The sequence below is a fragment of the Entelurus aequoreus genome, linkage group LG04, assembly GCF_033978785.1.
Source record: "Entelurus aequoreus isolate RoL-2023_Sb linkage group LG04, RoL_Eaeq_v1.1, whole genome shotgun sequence".
Lineage (NCBI taxonomy): Eukaryota > Metazoa > Chordata > Actinopteri > Syngnathiformes > Syngnathidae > Entelurus > Entelurus aequoreus.
The window spans coordinates 29,977,227-29,996,511 of record NC_084734.1 but is presented as its reverse complement, the minus strand read 5'-3'; the positions used below and the strand labels follow the sequence as shown (position 1 = coordinate 29,996,511).

At 41.8% G+C, this 19,285-nt stretch overlaps 1 protein-coding gene across 3 annotated transcripts in view; it reads right to left on the bottom strand.

Moving 5' to 3' along the window:
* LOC133647797 (syntaxin-binding protein 6-like) overlaps nt 1-19,285 on the bottom strand; it is a 44,497-nt gene that overhangs the window by 8,074 nt on the left and 17,138 nt on the right. For all 3 annotated transcript variants that reach the window (XM_062043495.1, XM_062043496.1, XM_062043494.1), the window contains one exon: nt 9,081-9,238. In XM_062043495.1, coding sequence (XP_061899479.1) covers nt 9,081-9,238 — 158 coding nt within the window. The remainder of the gene's footprint in view (nt 1-9,080; nt 9,239-19,285) is intronic.

The window sequence follows — 19,285 nt, the reverse complement described above, 5'->3', positions numbered from 1 at the left end:
ATATATATATATATATATATATATATATATATATATATATATATATATAATGTAATGCCAGCAATACCACTATTAAATTTGCAGACGACTTTGGGACTCATTTCTGGGAGGGATGAGTCTGCCTACAGAAATGAAGTGGAGCGCCTGACTGGGTGGTGCAGGGAAAACAACCTGGTCCTTAACACCACTAAGACGAAGGAGCTGATCATGGATTTCCGGAAGAAAAAAACAATAAACATCCAACCACTGTGCATCAACGGGGACTATGTGGAAAGGGTCTCTAACTTCAGGTTCCTGGGGATCCAGATCGAGGAAGACCTGTCGTGGAGTATGAACACCTCAGTGACCTTCAAAAAGGCACAGCAGAGACTTTACTTTCTGAGACTCCTCAAAAAGAACCAACTGTCACAAAAACTGCTTGTGTCCTTCTATCGCTGCTCAACAGAGAGTGTGCTGACATACTGCATGTGAGTATGGTATGCCAGCTGCACAGCGGCAGAGAGAAATGCAATTCAGAGGGTCATAAAAAGTGCCATGAAGATCACTGGCTGCTCTCTCCCCTCCCTAGATGAACTGTACAGTGCCAGGTGCCTCAAAAAGGCCCAAAACATCACAAGGGACCCATCTCGACGCAGGACGCCGAGATAAGCGGTCGCACTCTCTTTCGCTCCCGATCGGGAATTCAAACAACTGCTCGGATTATCCCACACTTCCTCCTTTTTCTACTTTTATATTTTAAACCTCCTCGGATACATCACCTTTTGAAAATGAGAGTCAAGAACGCGAAATGGACATTCACAGCGACTTTTATCTCCACGACAATACATCGGCGAAGCACCTTTGCTTTGGAGCTAACTCGTTAGCATCGTGCTTGACTGCCCATCGATGCAAAGGGAACATGCCCCTGACTGGAAGGATAGACAGAAAGTCAATAATACTACTACTACTTCTACTATCAGGAGACACAGAACTCAACCCTGGACCTGTAACAACACGGTTAATGTTGTCCCGACTAGCGAAGACTAGCAATGCTACTGCTAGCATCGCCATCGAAGCTAACTCGGCTACCGGCTCATCTCAGCTCAAGCTCACCTGTGCTCCAGCGATCGGTGGCTCGGCGGAGGACTTCGCCCCGTTCATCGACACGGTCGGAGGCTCGGCGGCGGCGGTCATGGATGACCCAGTCATCGGAGAAGGCAACGACTCAGCGGCGGTGAACGACGCGGCGGCAGCTGTGGACGGCGACCCAGACATCAGTGATGGCGGGGAACAGCACGAGATGGCGGCGGTCCACGCGGCCTCTCCCCGGTCCCTGACGGTCGAGGACGCGGCATACACTGGATTTAGAGGCGCCTTTACACAAACATTTTTGTTGTTTTCGTTGTTCTCTTTGTCTTCAAAAAAGCCCGCCAAAAGGAAATCCAACCCCACCCCCACCAACCCTACCTGGCCTCCCCCTCTCCCCCTCTCCAACTCCGCCCCTCCCCCTCCCTCCCCCTTCACCTGGAGGAAGATCAATATGCCTCTCTCTCTCTCTCCTCTCTCTCCCTTCTGCTCTCAAACTTCAACAGCAATAATAACCAACAACTTTTCTGGTCAGTACCACAACACAGCGGACTCTGATGCTCTTTTTGGTTCCAGTGGACTACACATCATCCACTTTAATGTGAACAGCCTCTCTGGAGCCAAACTCGACCAAATCAGAGAAATGTTCCTCAACACGAAGGTAAAAATCTTGTGTTTCTCTGAAACCAAATTTGATCAAAGTATTTCTGACTCAGAGATAGAAATAGAAAACTTTTCGGTTATCAGAAAGGATAGGAATAAACACGGTGGGGGCGTTTGTATGTATATTCACCAAGATATTAAATACATAACTCGCACTGATCTTAACCACTATGACCTGGAATCTGTGTGGGCGGAAATCAAATTTAAAAACGCTAAGCCGGTACTAATAGGGACTGTTTATAGACCCCCTAATCAGAGTGATTTCTATGGGGCTTTGGAAGAATGCTTGGCAGGAACAGACAACGTGGAGAAAATTATAACTGGGGATCTGAACACAGATATCCAATGCAAAGATGAGCCTGTCTTCAGATCCTTCAGCAAGTTTTGTAATCAGCACGGTCTTTCCCAGCTAATAGTGCTACCTACAAGGGTGTGTGATTCCACCCAATCAACCATAGATCTCATTCTCACTTCAGACCGGCCTAAAATAAAAAATAGTGGGGTCATGATCTGTGGTCTTAGCGACCACTATCTAACCTTCTGCACCCGCAAAATAGCTAAACCCAAAGCCAATGGCCACATAACAGCCCAATCCAGATCCCTCAAAAAATACTCCAATGACAATTTCAATTTAAAATTAGATGAGTGAGACTGGTCCCCTGTGCTCGCGAGCAACCAGGTCGATGTTGCTTGGGATCGCTTCAAAACGGCGTTCCTAAAGATACTAAATGACATGGCTCCCGTGAAAACAGTCAGGATCAAAGCCCGCTCGGAACCATGAATGAATCCGGACCTATTAGCTGCCATAAAAGACAGAGACAGAAAATACTCTGAATACCAAAAATGTAAAACAGAAGTACATAAACAACCCAATAATATCAACCTCAAATTACTCCTTTCAACTCTCAAAAAGCAATGCAATAAATAAAGAAATAAGTCAACCAACCTGACTAAATCCTTAAAAATTACATTAACGACAAAATAGAGGAAAACACAAATAAGCCACGTGAGCTCTGGAAAATTCTCAACAACCAGCTTCCTGGTTGCAGCCAGAAACTTAAAACAAGACTCACCAACATCAGCATCAAGAAGGGTGACTCCCTCATTACAGACAAAATGGAGGTAGCTAGCAGACTTAACATATTTTTCACCAGCATAGCCGCAACTCTTGTCAACAAGCTGCCCCACCACTCTGGTCGCTTTGGTGTAGAACACATTAAAGCCTTCTACAGAAAGCTAGGAGTATCCAACGATGATTTCAAATTAGAAATGGTCACAGCTGATGAGGTGTTTAAAAAATTGAGCGCGCTCCACCCTAACAAGGCCACCGGCCTTGATAATATTCCCTCCAGATTCCTCAGGGACTCTGCCTCCATCATTGCCCCGATCATCACACACATAATAAACCTATCAATTACACAAGGCCAAGTACCAAAAGATTTTAAGATAGCAAGAGTAACTCCCCTCTTTAAAAAAGGAAGCAAATTGGAACCTGGCAACTACCGACCTGTTTCTATTCTCAGTTCCATTTCGAAAGTAATGGAGAAAATAGTTTATGAACAGGTCGATAGTTACCTTGCTACTAATAAACTCATGTATAAATTCCATTCCGGCTTCAGAACTAACCACTCCACTGACACATGCCTTCTCTATCTGACCGACCACATCAAACATGAGGTGGACGCGGGCAAATACTGCGGCATGGTCATGCTGGACCTTCAGAAGGCCTTTGACACCGTTAACCACGCTATACTGTTGGATAAGCTCAGAGCAATCGGATTTAACAAAACCTCATGGAGCTGGATGCAATCTTACTTGGAGGGGAGGGAGCAGGTGGTAGAGGTGAACGGCACCGTGTCTCCCCCCCCCCCCCCCCCTCTCGGTGAGCTGTGGAGTCCCCCAAGGCAGTATATTGGGACCTTTACTGTTCCTAATATACATAAACGACATTTCATCTGCATGCATGCGACTGTGAATTGTTTTTGTTTGCGGATGACTCTGCCCTGCTGGTGTCCGGCAAGGACAAGTCAAAGGTGGAGAAAATCCTCAGTGCTGAGCTCTGTAGAACTTGCACCTGGCTCGCTGACAACAAGCTATCCATACACTTGGGTAAAACAGAATCCATCCTGTTTGGGTCCCACATCAACCTTAAGAAAGTCAATGACTTCACCATAAAAGTGGGTGACATTGTTATCACCAGGAAAGATGAGGTCACCTACCTAGGTTCCATTCTAGGGCTAACCTTTCTTGTGATAAAATGGCAACCAAGGTAATCAGAAAGGTTAACCAACGAGCGAGATTTCTCTACAGAATCTCCTCTCTGGTCAACAAAAGCACCTTGAGGATTCTGGCGGGAACTCTCGTTCAACCCTTTTTCGATTACGCATGCACCTCCTGGTACCCTAGCACCTCCAAAACCCTCAAATCTAAACTCCAAACATCTCAGAACAAGCTAGTCAGGTTACTTCTAGACCTCCACCCCAGATCCCACCTCACTCCTACCCACTTCTCTAAAGTGGGCTGGCTCAAGGTGGAGGACAGAGTTAAACAACTTGCATTGAGCCTATCGTCTATAAAATCCACTACACCTCCCTGATACCGAAGTACATGTCAAACTACTTCCTTAACGTAAATGACCGCCATAACCACAACACCAGGGGGAGCTCCACTAACCACGTTAAACCCAGATTCCGAACTAACAAAGGTCTTAACTCATTCTCTTTCTATGCCACATCAATGTGGAATGCGCTCCCAACAGGTGTAAAAGAAAGGGCATCTCTATCCTCCTTCAAAACCGCAATAAAAGTTCACCTCCAGGCAGCTACAACCCTAAACCAACACCCTACCCGGATTGCTAATAATCAAATGTAAACAATCAAATGCAGATACTTTTTCTTATGCCTTCTGATCTCTCTCTCTCTCTCTCTCTCTCTCTCTCTCTCTCTCTCTCTCTCTCTCTCTCTCTCTCTCTCTCTCTCTCTCTCTATGTCCACTACTTGCTGTCCATATCCTAGCTGCCCCCCCCCACCCACACACACACTCCTGATTGTAAAAAATGTAAATAATTCAATGTGATTATCTTGTGTGATGACTGTATTATGATTATAGTATATATGATAGTATATATCTGTATCATGAATCAATTTAAGTGGACCCCGACTTAAACAAGTTGAAAAACTTATTCGGGTGTTACCATTTAGTGGTCAATTGTACGGAATATGTACTTCACTGTGCAACCTACTAATAAAAGTCTCAATCAATCAATCAATCAATCAATCTCACCCTGGACATAAACTTTTTGATCTGCTGCCCTCCGGCTGGAGATACAGGACAATAAAATGCCGGACAAACCGATTTAAGAACACTTTTTACCCGAGAGCAATAGTGTCGCTGAACACAAGACAATAATGACTGTGCATGTGAGCTGTGAGCTTGGTATTTTTATGTATTTTATGTATTTTTATCCATTTATCTATGTTCTTATGTTTGTATGTGTTATTATGAATTTGCACTAAATTAGTTTTGCATACAATTCCGTTGTACAATGTACAATGACAATAAATATATATTCTATTCTATTATATTATATATGTATATAGAGACATACTGTAATAACTTTAAGTAAATAATGAAAATTAAAAAACGATGACAACATTTTTTTTTTTTAAATATAAAAGCTTACCTTTTTTATATTTGCATAGTATGTATATATTAATAATGTTGTAAATACACATGTTTATACATCTAGAAAGGGTGGTCCTAAAAAGGTAGGCATTTTTCAACGGTCTCAAGAAGGTAGAAAATACAAGAACGTGTGTGTGTGTGTGTGTGTGTGTGTGTGTGTGTGTGTGTGTGTGTGTGTGTGTGTGTGTGTGTGTGTGTGTGTGTGTGTGTGTGTGTGTGTGTGTGTGTGTGTGTGTGTGTGCGTGTGTGTGCGTCACACGCTGCTGAAGAAAACTAAACTGGGTGGCACCTTTCCTCTGACAACATCCTGTTTGAAGCCTCATGACGTGCTACTGTTGATCCGTTGTTCTCATGATGAAAAGATTGTTTGAATATTAATTATCGTTGAAGCACCACAGTTATTGACCCATTCATGGTCTGAACACCTTTGTCAAGATTAATGTTCACTTCGTTGTTGTAAAACATAAAATTGTGTAAAAAGTAGTGAACTGGAGCACATTCAAAAGTTTAAAGAAGGTCAAATTAGGCTACACACCTCAAAACTTTTGTGAAAAGTGTGTTCACCGGGTATGCAAATTGTGTGACTGAATTAAAAACTATAATATAAATATACAGGGCCAAAATTTGGATTTCAGAAGAGTGGGGGACACAATTGGCGCAGTTTGAAGGATCTATCGCATGCCTGCGTTTCACCAATCAAATACAGTCACTGGTGACGTTTGACTCCGTTTCACCAATCAAACAGAGGCAGGCGGTCACATGATTAACAAGCTTAAGCTTACATGAACTCAACGTCAAATTTGACGTAAGTAACGTTAGTAGATATTTTGGCTGTGACCGTAGGCTGATGTTAGCTTCCCTGCTATGAATCACTGTCAAATGTACATCGTGTGGGGACATTTATTAACGCACTGCAGCCTCATAGACAGACAGACAGAGACACACTCACACACACACACACACACACACACGCATGCATACAAACACCAACCAGAAGTGTACAGTGTGTTCCCACTGGTGCAGCCCACACCTATCAGTTTATGGTTTGCGTAAAGGCGAACTTGTTATTTTCCTTTGTAATCTCTGCCTAGTGAGCCTATGGTGCTGTTAAGTTATTGTGGCTCAATTTGCCTTCATTTTTTCATGTTAATGTATTATTATTTAATATATATTATTGTTTTAGTTGCTTAATAGATATTCCTGGCTCTGAATTTGCTCATTGCTATTTTTGTTTTTGTGCATTATTTGTTGCCGTCATCATTAAACGAACAGGTTACTCATCAGTTACTCAGCACTTGAGTAGTTTTTTCACAACATACTTTTTACTTTTACTCAAGTAAATATTTGGGTGACTACTCCTTACTTTTACTTGAGTAATAAATCTCTAAAGTAACAGTACTCTTACTTGAGTGCAATTTCTGGCTACTCTACCCACCTCTGGTTATACATTATAAATTATTGATTTATTTTTAGTACAAAATTAAAAGAATAACAACAAAGCAAACATCATAATAATCCCCTCAATTCCCCCCCAAAACGGATTAACTCGCTGGACTATAAAGACAATATAACATATGTGGATGCATATGCAAAAGTACAATATATTTATTGTACATTAATCTATTTATATCAACACCTTCCTTCGTAAATGCAAACATTCTGCACATTATTGCTCTTTTATCCTGCACTACAACGAGCTAATACAATGACATTTTGTTCTTATCTGTACAATAAAGTTCAAATTTGAATGACAATAAAAAGAAGTCTAAGACTATTTATTGCCAACTAGGTGACTGGGTTGATTACTAAATTTCATATAAAGCATCCTGTCATTTATCAATTGACATTTTACAAGTAATTGTTGCTTCCAAACAGTGTCAGGTTGAAACAAAATTCCTCTTAATGGCCATTCCACTTTGTGCCCTGCTCTCTTCCCGGTCTGGTATAATGTACAGTAAACTACACTCGTAACATTACAAAAGCCATGTTTGAAAATGTGGCAAAGACGTACATTCCTTTATTTTTTTTGTAATGAATGAAATGCTTTTAACAACTGATACATCATTCACAGTAAGATGTTGATGCACATTTGGGAACCACTAATACAGTTGTGCTCATAAGTTTACATACCCTGGGAGAATGTATGGTTTCTTGGCCATTCTTCAGAGAATATGAATGATAACACAAAAACCTTTCTTCCACTCATGCTTAATGGTTGTGTGAAGCTATTTATTGGCAAACAACTGTGTTTACTCTTTTTAAATCAAAATGACAAAAGAAAGTACCCAAATGACCCTGAACAAAAGTTTACATACCCCAGTGACTTTGATCTCATAACATGCACAAAAGTTGACACAAACAGGTTTGAATGGCTAATCAGGGTTCCAATCCTCACCTGTGACCTGTTTGTTTGTAATTAATGTGTGTGTGTGTGTGTGTGTGTGTGTGTGTGTGTGTGTGTGTGTGTGTGTGTGTGTGTGTGTGTGTGTGTGTGTGTGTGTGTGTGTGTGTGTGTGTGTGTGTGTGTGTGTGTGTGTGTGTGTGTGTGTGTGTGTGTGTGTGTGTGTGTGTGTGTGTGTGTGTGTGTGTGTATAAAAGGTCAGTGAGTTTCTGGGCTTGACAGACATCTTTCATCCAGTGCTGCACAGATGTTTCTGGATTCTGAGTTATGGGGAATGCAAAATAATTGTCAAAGGATCTACGAGAAAAGGTAATTGAACTGCATAAAACAGGAAAGGGGTATAAAAAGATATCTAAGGAATTGGGAATGCCAATCAGCAGTGTTCAAACGCTGACTAAGAAGTGGAAAATGAGGGATTCAGGTAGACCAGCAAAGATTTCAGCCACAACTGCCAGGAAAATTGTTCGAGATGCAAAGAAAAATCCACAAACAACTTCAGCTGAAATACAGGACTATCTGAAAAATTGTGGTGTTGCTGTTTCAAGATGCACAATAAGGAGGCACTTGAAGAAAAATGGGCTGCATGGTCGAGTCGCCAGAAGAAAGCCATTTCTGCGCAAATGTCACAAAGATACCGCTTACATTACGCCAAACAGCACAGAGACAAGCCTCAAAACTTCTGGAACAAAGTAATTTGGAGTGATGGCTTTCTTCTGGCGACTCGACCAACAAAGTATGAATGTATGTAAATTGCTGGCTTTGATGTCTCTTGTATTGGTGGTCGTATTGTTGTTGACTGCGATCAAAACTGGTTGAATACATGTAGCGCTTAATTTGAACAGCAGAGGGTGATACAGCTACACCTTAGGTTTAACTGTGTTTAACCACATCACACAATGTTTGCTGTGTGTATGAACACTAAACCTTCTATTTTATTTATGTAAAATACACAATATATGCTATACTTTTGTAATGTTTGTATTTTCAGTCTTACAAACCCAAACAATGGAAGACACATAAAGGAAATACAACTGAGGAAGAAAAAATATTCAAAAGAAGGAACATCAATCATCGACAAAACTTTGCTTCTGTTTCTTCACGCTGTTAACTATCTGTCTAGCTGCACACGCTGGAAATGAGTAGCGAGGGCAGAAATAAGAAGGCACTTTCTAAAGAAGCTTGATGTCAGGCCCCTGAGACCTTGGACTCTTTATTATGTAGTTGAATAGTCTAGTCCTAAATGTACTTTATGAGATACAGTATTTACCTTGTGAGCATTGTCTGCAAGCTGATGGGCAGCGTGCACCAGCCCCAGAGTCTTGTCTTCAGCTGTAGTCAGTCTGTCCCCGCGCTCGCCCACAGCCACGTTCATCCGATGGACTATATTACCCATAGGGCTCCTTGTCGCCCGCTCTTCAGTCTGACCTGTTTGATACACACAAAATATATTATCTGAATGACTGTGCAGATACAGACATGTAACAATGCCTTATCTATCGTAATTTCCGGACTATAAGCCGCACCTGACTATAAGCCGCACCAGCTAAATTTAGGGGAAAATACAGATTGCTCCATATATAAGCCGCACCCGACTATAAGCCGCAGGGTTTTGATGTGTAATTACCGTAGTATATAGGGGTTCCTGCTACCACGGAGGGGATTGTCGGGACAGAGATGACTGTTTGGGAACGCAAAGCGTCCCATTTATTAACAATAAATCTTTCAATCATTCAATCAAACTTTCACATCTTTGACATGGCGAACAGCATTCGTGCAGAGTACAAATAATACAACGGTGCAAAGTAATACAAAGTGCTCGCCTGTACACTATCAAAATAACCAGCCTACCGGTATATGAAAAGTCAGTCTTTAATCATTGTGTCATCGTCTTCCTCCTGCGTACTAAAACCACCGAAATCCTCTTCGTCGGTGTCGGAGAAGAACAGGCCGTAAATAAGCCGCACCCTTGTATAAGCCGCAGGGACCAGAACGAGGGGAAAAAGTAGCGGCTTATAGTCCGGAAATTACGGTAATAATAATGCTGAATGTAACAAGGTAATTAATACAGGTTCACCTCATTATGGATTAACGCCATATTTTGTAGTCTTGAATGCGTTATGTGATAAACGTTGATGCATTTTGTAATAATTTGTTACATATTGCAAAAACTATTACCAAATGTGGGTGCTGCCTAGTTCCTCTTGGCTGTTAACATACATGCAGTACATATACACTGTAAAGATGACCTAAAAAGTGTTTTTAAATGGATTATTTAAAAAAATTCAACAATATATATATATATATATATTTTATTTTTTTTTATTTTTTTTTATTATCGGTATCGTTTTTTAAATCTTTTTTGTATTAAATCAACATAAAAAACACAAAATACGCTTACAATTAGTGCACCAACCCAAAAAACCTCCCTCCCCCATTTACACTCATTCACACTCATTCACACAAAAGGGTTGTTTCTTTCTGTTATTAATATTCTGGTTTCTACATTATATATCAATATAGATCAATACAGTCTGCAAGGAATACAGTCCGTAAGCACACATTATTGTGCGTGCTGCTGGTCCACTAATAGTACTAACCTTTAACAGTTAATTTGACTAATTTTCATTAATTACTAGTTTCTATGTAACTGTTTTTATATTGTTTTACTTTCTTTTTAATTCAAGAAAATGTTTTTAATTTATCTTATTTTATTTTATTAATATTTTAAAAAAGGACCTTATCTTCACCATACCCGGTTGTCCAAATTAGGCATAATAATGTGTTAATTCCACGACTGTATATATCGGTATCGGTTGATATCGGTATCGGTAATTAAAGAGTTGGACAATATCGGAATATCGGATATCGCCAAAAAGCCATTATCGGACATCCCTAATATATATATATATATATATATATACATATATATATATATATATATATATATATATATATATATATATATATATATATATATATATATATATATATATATATATATATATATTTATATATATATATATATATATATATATATATATATATATATATATATATATATATATATATATATATATATATATATATATATATATATATATACAGTATTTTAAAAAAATTTGTTTTTGAAAATTATGACTTAATTTACGTATCAGAATAAATGAGAATTGGGATTTGGATGTTAATAGATTTTTTCGACACCACTAATAATAAACCTACTATAACCCTCCGTGAAAGTTTTTGGACTTGTGTTGTTTTTCCCAGTGCGTGGTTTATATGGCAGCCCTTCCTTTAGATGGGGCTGGATCAATTAATTGTGGACTGGTGTGGTGAATTATACAGTGTACCATTTTCTTATATGATTGTGAGCTAGCATATGTATTTGGTCACAGAATCCTTTAGAGGATTATTCTACTAAGGAAATATGCCCTTAGATAGCTTCAAAAGTGCACATGTCCATCACAAGCTCTCTAGAGAGTGGTGGCTCTTGCCCCTGTGACAATTGGAATGCTCAAAGAATGCAGGTTTGGATTTTAGGAGGATGTGTAAACCCATTAACAACATCTGGTAGGAAGCCCTCACAAGTAGGAGTAGAGGATAGGAGGTCATCCGACTCAAACCGATCACAGGAAATAGGTTGACTGGCCAAGCAAAAAACTTGGCTTTGTCCAGACTGGCCAGATCCAAGGCTGGAGTTACAAAGAGTAGGGGTCTTCCTGTAAAAGGTATTTAAGGACAGTGGTCTGAGAAGACATCAGAAGAGTAATCAGGCCCATGCTCTTTCTCCTGGAAGCTTCATCATTGCTTTTTTATGTTTTCATAGCTAAAAGTCTGCCATTTATATATTATTTAATGTCCTTGGCTGGGTGTTATCGACTCATCCTTCTTCAGTATGGTGCACACTAACAGTGCTGTGTTACGACTGCTTCACCAAGGTCATGTTCTTGATGATGTATTTCTTTATTTCAAATAATATCATCCACTTCTTCTTAGAACTGTCCTTCACACTCACTTTTGCCGTTCCCATGGTTGGAAAAACAAAGTTATGTCGATCTCTAGCTATAAGCTAATGCTAGCGACAGATCTTACAGGGTTAATTCTGACATTAGCGGCGGGGAAGCTTATAACTCAAATATATGCTTTCTACTTTTCAATTATTTTGACTAGGGGGGCCAAATTTAGAGAAAAAAATGTTTCTGGGTGCCGGTATATCAGATTTTTAGGAACACTAACACAAAACCTCACAATAATGTCTGGTTGAGTGCTAAAAACGTTATGACAGACCGCCTTAAAAAACGGCATGGAATTGTAAGTTTTTTTACTGAATGAGACACCCAGAATGTACATGAAAATAAAGAATGTGGGATTTACAATATTAACTATGAACGATAAAACACTGACTATTGACAACATATGAACATCACACCCCCTCTCGATCGACATATTTTACAATCAAGCGAAACGCAACAAAAACAGCGAAATATGAATGCGAAGGGTAAAAAAACCCCCACCTACAATCTGATGTATCTGATATATCACTAAGCTTTAGAACTTTCTTGTAAAAATCTCCTTCCGCGTTTGTCCCTGACACCCACATTTCAGGCTGGCCGCTCTGGAAACACCCACACTGCTTGGTGCCTGGTCTGCGCTGCTCTGACTTAGATGACCATAGTAACTAATTAGATCACCACAGTAACTAATTAGATGACCATAGTAACTAGTATATCATGCAAAAGCGCAGATTCCAACCATTGAAATACTTTGAATAGTTCAAGAATTACGGTCATTTGAAAACATCACTGCACATCATAATGGCAGCTACAGTTTCCATCTTAAAGATCTAAAAAAAATATTTGGGAATGTCCGGCGGGCCAGATTGAAAAGCTTAATTTGCCCAGGTCTGACTTAAAGCATGCCAAAGAGCCGAAAGTATCTAAAAATACACGTAAGTTGAAGTACCACTGCTTTGCTCTACAATTTTGTACACACTTTCAGCGCAAAATATGTAGCTTGAGTCTGCTTGGCTCTCTGCTGACCTTTGAACTGCAACTAAACTGGGACTTGCTGTGGCAGCCTGGCACCTCTCCCACTAATGACACTGCCTGTCAGTGGGTTCCATGGTGCGCCACGCTCCCTCTCATTTGTGCCCTAAACACCAGCCTGTGTACTGTCTTGTGCTGCTCGACCTCTCCCAAATCAACAAAGTCTCGACTCATGTGACCGCCGAGCAGCACAAAGATGCCTTTGAGCCGCAGAGAGGTGCAGCACCGACAGACAATGGACAATACACAAAACACAAAAATGAACAACAAAAAAATGACCTGAGCAAACACGATCGACGTGTTGGGAACAAAAAGTACAATTCAACATTAATCGATTCATTCATTGTTGTTCTGACCTAAAGTTAAAAAAAACTGTAAACAGAAATTAAGAAAAAAAAGAGTAAAAAGCTGAAATTTTGATATGAAAATAGGCCTGGTCACCCATACCAAACAGAAACAAAGTTTTGTGTTTAAAATATGTCTGTTTTTAGCATTCTTTAAAAAAACAAACAAACAGGTGATGACGTTAAAAGTCATGTTTGATAGTTGGTAGAGTGGCCGTGCCAGCAATCGGAGGGTTGCTGGTTACTGGGGTTCAATCCCCACCTTCTACCATCCTAGTCACGTCCGTTGTGTCCTACCAGCACTTCACCCTTGCCCCTGATGGGTGCTGGTAGCGCCTTGCATGGCAGCTCCCTCCATCAGTGTGTGAATGTGTGTGTGAATGGGTGAATGTGGAAATACTGTCAAAGCGCTTTGAGTACCTTGAAGGTAGAAAAGCGCTATACAAGTATAACCCATTTATCATTTATCATTTGATGGTCTCGCAATTTGTACCAGGTGATGGCGTTAAAAGTCATGTTTGATGGTCTCGCAATCTGTACCAGGTGATGGCGTTAAAAGTCATGTTTGATGGTCTTGCAACTTGTACCAGGTGATGGCGTTAAAAGTCATGTTTGATGGTCTCGCAACTTGTACCAGGTGATGGCGTTAAAAGTCATGTTTGATGGTCTCGCAATTTGTACCAGGTGATGGCGTTGAAAGTCATGTTTGATGGTCTTGCAACTTGTACCAGTTGATGGCGTTGAAAGTCATGTTTGATGGTCTCGCAACTTGTACCAGGTGATGGCGTTAAAAGTCATGTTTAATGGTCTCGCAACATGTATCAGATGATGGTGTTAAAAGGCATGTTTGATGGTCTCACAACATGTAAATAAATGATAAATGGGTTATACTTGTATAGCGCTTTTCTACCTTCAAGGTACTCAAAGCGCTTTGACAGTATTTCCACATTCACCCATTCACACACACATTCACACACTGATGGCGGGAGCTGCCATGCAAGGCGCTAACCAGCAGCCATCAGGAGCAAGGGTGAAGTGTCTTGCCCAAGGACACAACAGACATGACTAGGATGGTAGAAGGTGGGGATTGAATCCCAGTAACCAGCAACCCTCCGATTGCTGACCCGGCCACTCTACGTGTACCAGGTGATGGCGTTGAACGTCATGTTTGATGGTCTTGCAACATGTACCAGGTGATGGCGTTAAAAGTCATGTTTGATTGTCTCGCAACATGTACCTGGTGATGGCGTTAAAAGTCATGTTTGATGGTCTCGCAACATGTACCAGGTGGTGGCGTTAAAAGTCATGTTTGATGGTCTCGCAACATGTACCAGGTGATGGCGTTAAAAGTCATGTTTGATGGTCTCGCAACTTTTAACAGGTGATGGCGTTAAAAGTCATGTTTGATGGTCACGCAACATGTACCAGGTGATGGCGTTAAAAGTCATGTTTGATGGTCTCGCAACATGTACCAGGTGATGGCGTTAAAAGTCATGTTTGATGGTCTCGCAACATGTACCAGGTGATGGCGTTAAAAGTCATGTTTGATGATCTCGCAACTTGTACAAGGTGATGGGGTTAAAAGTCATGTTTGATGGTCTCGCAACATGTACCAGGTGATGGCGTTAAAAGTCATGTTTGATGGTCTCGCAACATGTACCAGGTGATGGCGTTAAAAGTCATGTTTGATGGTCTCGCAACATGTACCAGGTGATGGCGTTAAAAGTCATGTTTAATGGTCTCGCAACATGTATCAGATGATGGTGTTAAAAGGCATGTTTGATGGTCTCACAACATGTAAATAAATGATAAATGGGTTATACTTGTATAGCGCTTTTCTACCTTCAAGGTACTCAAAGCACTTTGACAGTATTTCCACATTCACCCATTCACACACACATTCACACACTGATGGCGGGAGCTGCCATGCAAGGCGCTAACCAGCAGCCATCAGGAGCAAGGGTGAAGTGTCTTGCCCAAGGACACAACAGACATGACTAGGATGGTAGAAGGTGGGGATTGAACCCCAGTAACCAGCAACCCTCCGATTGCTGACCCGGCCACTCTACCAACTTCGCCACGCCGCCCCATGTACCAGGTAATGGCGTTAAAAGTCATGTTTGATGGTCTCGCAACTTGTACCAGGTGATGGTGTTAAAAGTCATGTTTGATGGTCTCGCAAACTGTACCAGGTGATGGCGTTAAAAGTCATGTTTGATGGTCTCGCAACTTTTACCAGGTGATGGCGTTAAAAGTCATGTTTGACGGTCTCGCAACATGTACCAGGTGATGGCGTTAAAAGTCATGTTTGCGTCACTCTCCCAACTGCGCCACGCCAGTTGGAGAGTGACGCAAACATGGCCGTGCCAGCAACTCAATCCCCACCTTCTACCAACCTAGTCACGTCCGTTGTGTCCGTGAGCAAGACACTTCACCCTTGCTCCTGATGGGTCGTGGTTAGGACCTTGCATGGCAGCGCCCGCCATCAATGTGTGTGAATGGGTGAATGTGAAAATAGTTTCAAAGCGCTTTGAGTACCTCGAAGGTAGAAAAGTGCTATACAAGCATAACCCATTTATCATTTACCATTTGATGGTCTAGCAACGTGTACCAGGTGATGGCGTTAAAAGTCATGTTTGATGGTCTCGCAAACTGTACCAGGTGATGGCGTTAAAAGTCATGTTTGATGTTCTTGCAAACTGTACCAGGTGATGGCGTTAAAAGTCATGTTTGATGGTCTTGCAAACTGTACCAGGTGATGGCGTTAAAAGTCATGTTTGATGGTCTTGCAAACTGTACCAGGTGATGGCGTTAAAAGTCATGTTTGATGGTCTCGCAAACTGTACCAGGTGATGGCGTTAAAAGTCATGTTTGATGGTCTCGCAAACTGTACCAGGTGATGGCGTTAAAAGTCATGTTTGATGGTCTCGCAACTTTTACCAGGTGATGGCGTTAAAAGTCATGTTTGATGGTCTCGCAAACTGTACCAGGTGATGGCGTTAAAAGTCATGTTTGATGGTCTCGCAAACTGTACCAGGTGATGGCGTTAAAAGTCATGTTTGATGGTCTCGCAACTTTTACCAGGTGATGGCGTTAAAAGTCATGTTTGCGTCACTCTCCCAACTGCGCCACGCCAGTTGGAGAGTGACGCAAACATGGCCGTGCCAGCAACTCAATCCCCACCTTCTACCAACCTAGTCACGTCCGTTGTGTCCGTGAGCAAGACACTTCACCCTTGCTCCTGATGGGTCGTGGTTAGGACCTTGCATGGCAGCGCCCGCCATCAGTGTGTGTGAATGGGTGAATGTGAAAATAGTTTCAAAGCGCTTTGAGTACCTCGAAGGTAGAAAAGTGCTATACAAGCATAACCCATTTATCATTTACCATTTGATGGTCTAGCAACGTGTACCAGGTGATGGCGTTAAAAGTCATGTTTGATGGTCTCGCAAACTGTACCAGGTGATGGCGTTAAAAGTCATGTTTGATGTTCTTGCAAACTGTACCAGGTGATGGCGTTAAAAGTCATGTTTGATGGTCTTGCAAACTGTACCAGGTGATGGCGTTAAAAGTCATGTTTGATGGTCTTGCAAACTGTACCAGGTTATGGCGTTAAAAGTAATGTTTGATGGTCTCGCAACATGTACCTGGTGATGGCGTTAAAAGTCATGTTTGATGGTCTCGCAAACTGTACCAGGTGATGGCGTTAAAAGTCATGTTTGATGGTCTTGCAACTTGTACCAGGTGATGGCGTTAAAAGTCATGTTTGATGGTCTCGCAAACTGTACCAGGTGATGGCGTTAAAAGTCATGTTTGATGGTCTCGCAAACTGTACCAGGTGATGGCGTTAAAAGTCATGTTTGATGGTCTCGCAACTTTTACCAGGTGATGGCGTTAAAAGTCATGTTTGCGTCACTCTCCCAACTGCGCCACGCCAGTTGGAGAGTGACGCAAACATGGCCGTGCCAGCAACTCAATCCCCACCTTCTACCAACCTAGTCACGTCCGTTGTGTCCGTGAGCAAGACACTTCACCCTTGCTCCTGATGGGTCGTGGTTAGGACCTTGCATGGCAGCGCCCGCCATCAGTGTGTGTGAATGGGTGAATGTGAAAATAGTTTCAAAGCGCTTTGAGTACCTCGAAGGTAGAAAAGCGCTATACAAGCATAACCCATTTATCATTTACCATTTGATGGTCTCGCAACGTGTACCAGGTAATGGCGTTAAAAGTCATGTTTGATGGTCTCGCAAACTGTACCAGGTGATGGCGTTAAAAGTCATGTTTGATGGTCTCGCAAACTGTACCAGGTTATGGCGTTGAAAGTCATGTTTGATGGTCTCGCAACTTGTACCAGGTTATGGCGTTAAAAGTCATGTTTGATGGTCTCGCAATTTGTACCAGGTGATGGCGTTGAAAGTCATGTTTGATGGTCTTGCAACTTGTGCCAGTTGATGGCGTTGAAAGTCATGTTTGATGGTCTCGCAACTTGTACCAGGTGATGGTGTTAAAAGTCATGTTTGATGATCTCGCAACTTGTACAAGGTGATGGGGTTAAAAGTCATGTTTGATGGTCTCGCAACATGTACCAGGTGGTGGCGTTAAAAGTCATGTTTGATGGTCTCGCAACATGTACCAGGTGATGGCGTTAAAAGTCATGTTTGATGGTCTCGCAACTTTTAACAGGTGATGGCGTTAAAAGTCATGTTTGATGGTCACGCAACATGTACCAGGTGATGGCGTTAAAAGTCATGTTTGATGGTCTCGCAACATGTACCAGGTGATGGCGTTAAAAGTCATGTTTGATGGTCTCGCAACATGTACCAGGTGATGGCGTTAAAAGTCATGTTTGATGATCTCGCAACTTGTACAAGGTGATGGGGTTAAAAGTCATGTTTGATGGTCTCGCAACATGTACCAGGTGATGGCGTTAAAAGTCATGTTTGATGGTCTCGCAACATGTACCAGGTGATGGCGTTAAAAGTCATGTTTGATGGTCTCGCAACATGTACCAGGTGATGGCGTTAAAAGTCATGTTTAATGGTCTCGCAACATGTATCAGATGATGGTGTTAAAAGGCATGTTTGATGGTCTCACAACATGTAAATAAATGATAAATGGGTTATACTTGTATAGCGCTTTTCTACCTTCAAGGTACTCAAAGCACTTTGACAGTATTTCCACATTCACCCATTCACACACACATTCACCCATTCACACACACATTCACACACTGATGGCGGGAGCTGCCATGCAAGGCGCTAACCAGCAGCCATCAGGAGCAAGGGTGAAGTGTCTTGCCCAAGGACACAACAGACATGACTAGGATGGTAGAAGGTGGGGATTGAACCCCAGTAACCAGCAACCCTCCGATTGCTGACCCGGCCACTCTACCAACTTCGCCACGCCGCCCCATGTACCAGGTAATGGCGTTAAAAGTCATGTTTGATGGTCTCGCAACTTGTACCAGGTGATGGTGTTAAAAGTCATGTTTGATGGTCTCGCAAACTGTACCAGGTGATGGCGTTAAAAGTCATGTTTGATGGTCTCGCAACTTTTACCAGGTGATGGCGTTAAAAGTCATGTTTGACGGTCTCGCAACATGTACCAGGTGATGGCGTTAAAAGTCATGTTTGCGTCACTCTCCCAACTGCGCCACGCCAGTTGGAGAGTGACGCAAACATGGCCGTGCCAGCAACTCAATCCCCACCTTCTACCAACCTAGTCACGTCCGTTGTGTCCGTGAGCAAGACACTTCACCCTTGCTCCTGATGGGTCGTGGTTAGGACCTTGCATGGCAGCGCCCGCCATCAGTGTGTGTGAATGGGTGAATGTGAAAATAGTTTCAAAGCGCTTTGAGTACCTCGAAGGTAGAAAAGTGCTATACAAGCATAACCCATTTATCATTTACCATTTGATGGTCTAGCAACGTGTACCAGGTGATGGCGTTAAAAGTCATGTTTGATGGTCTCGCAAACTGTACCAGGTGATGGCGTTAAAAGTCATGTTTGATGTTCTTGCAAACTGTACCAGGTGATGGCGTTAAAAGTCATGTTTGATGGTCTTGCAAACTGTACCAGGTGATGGCGTTA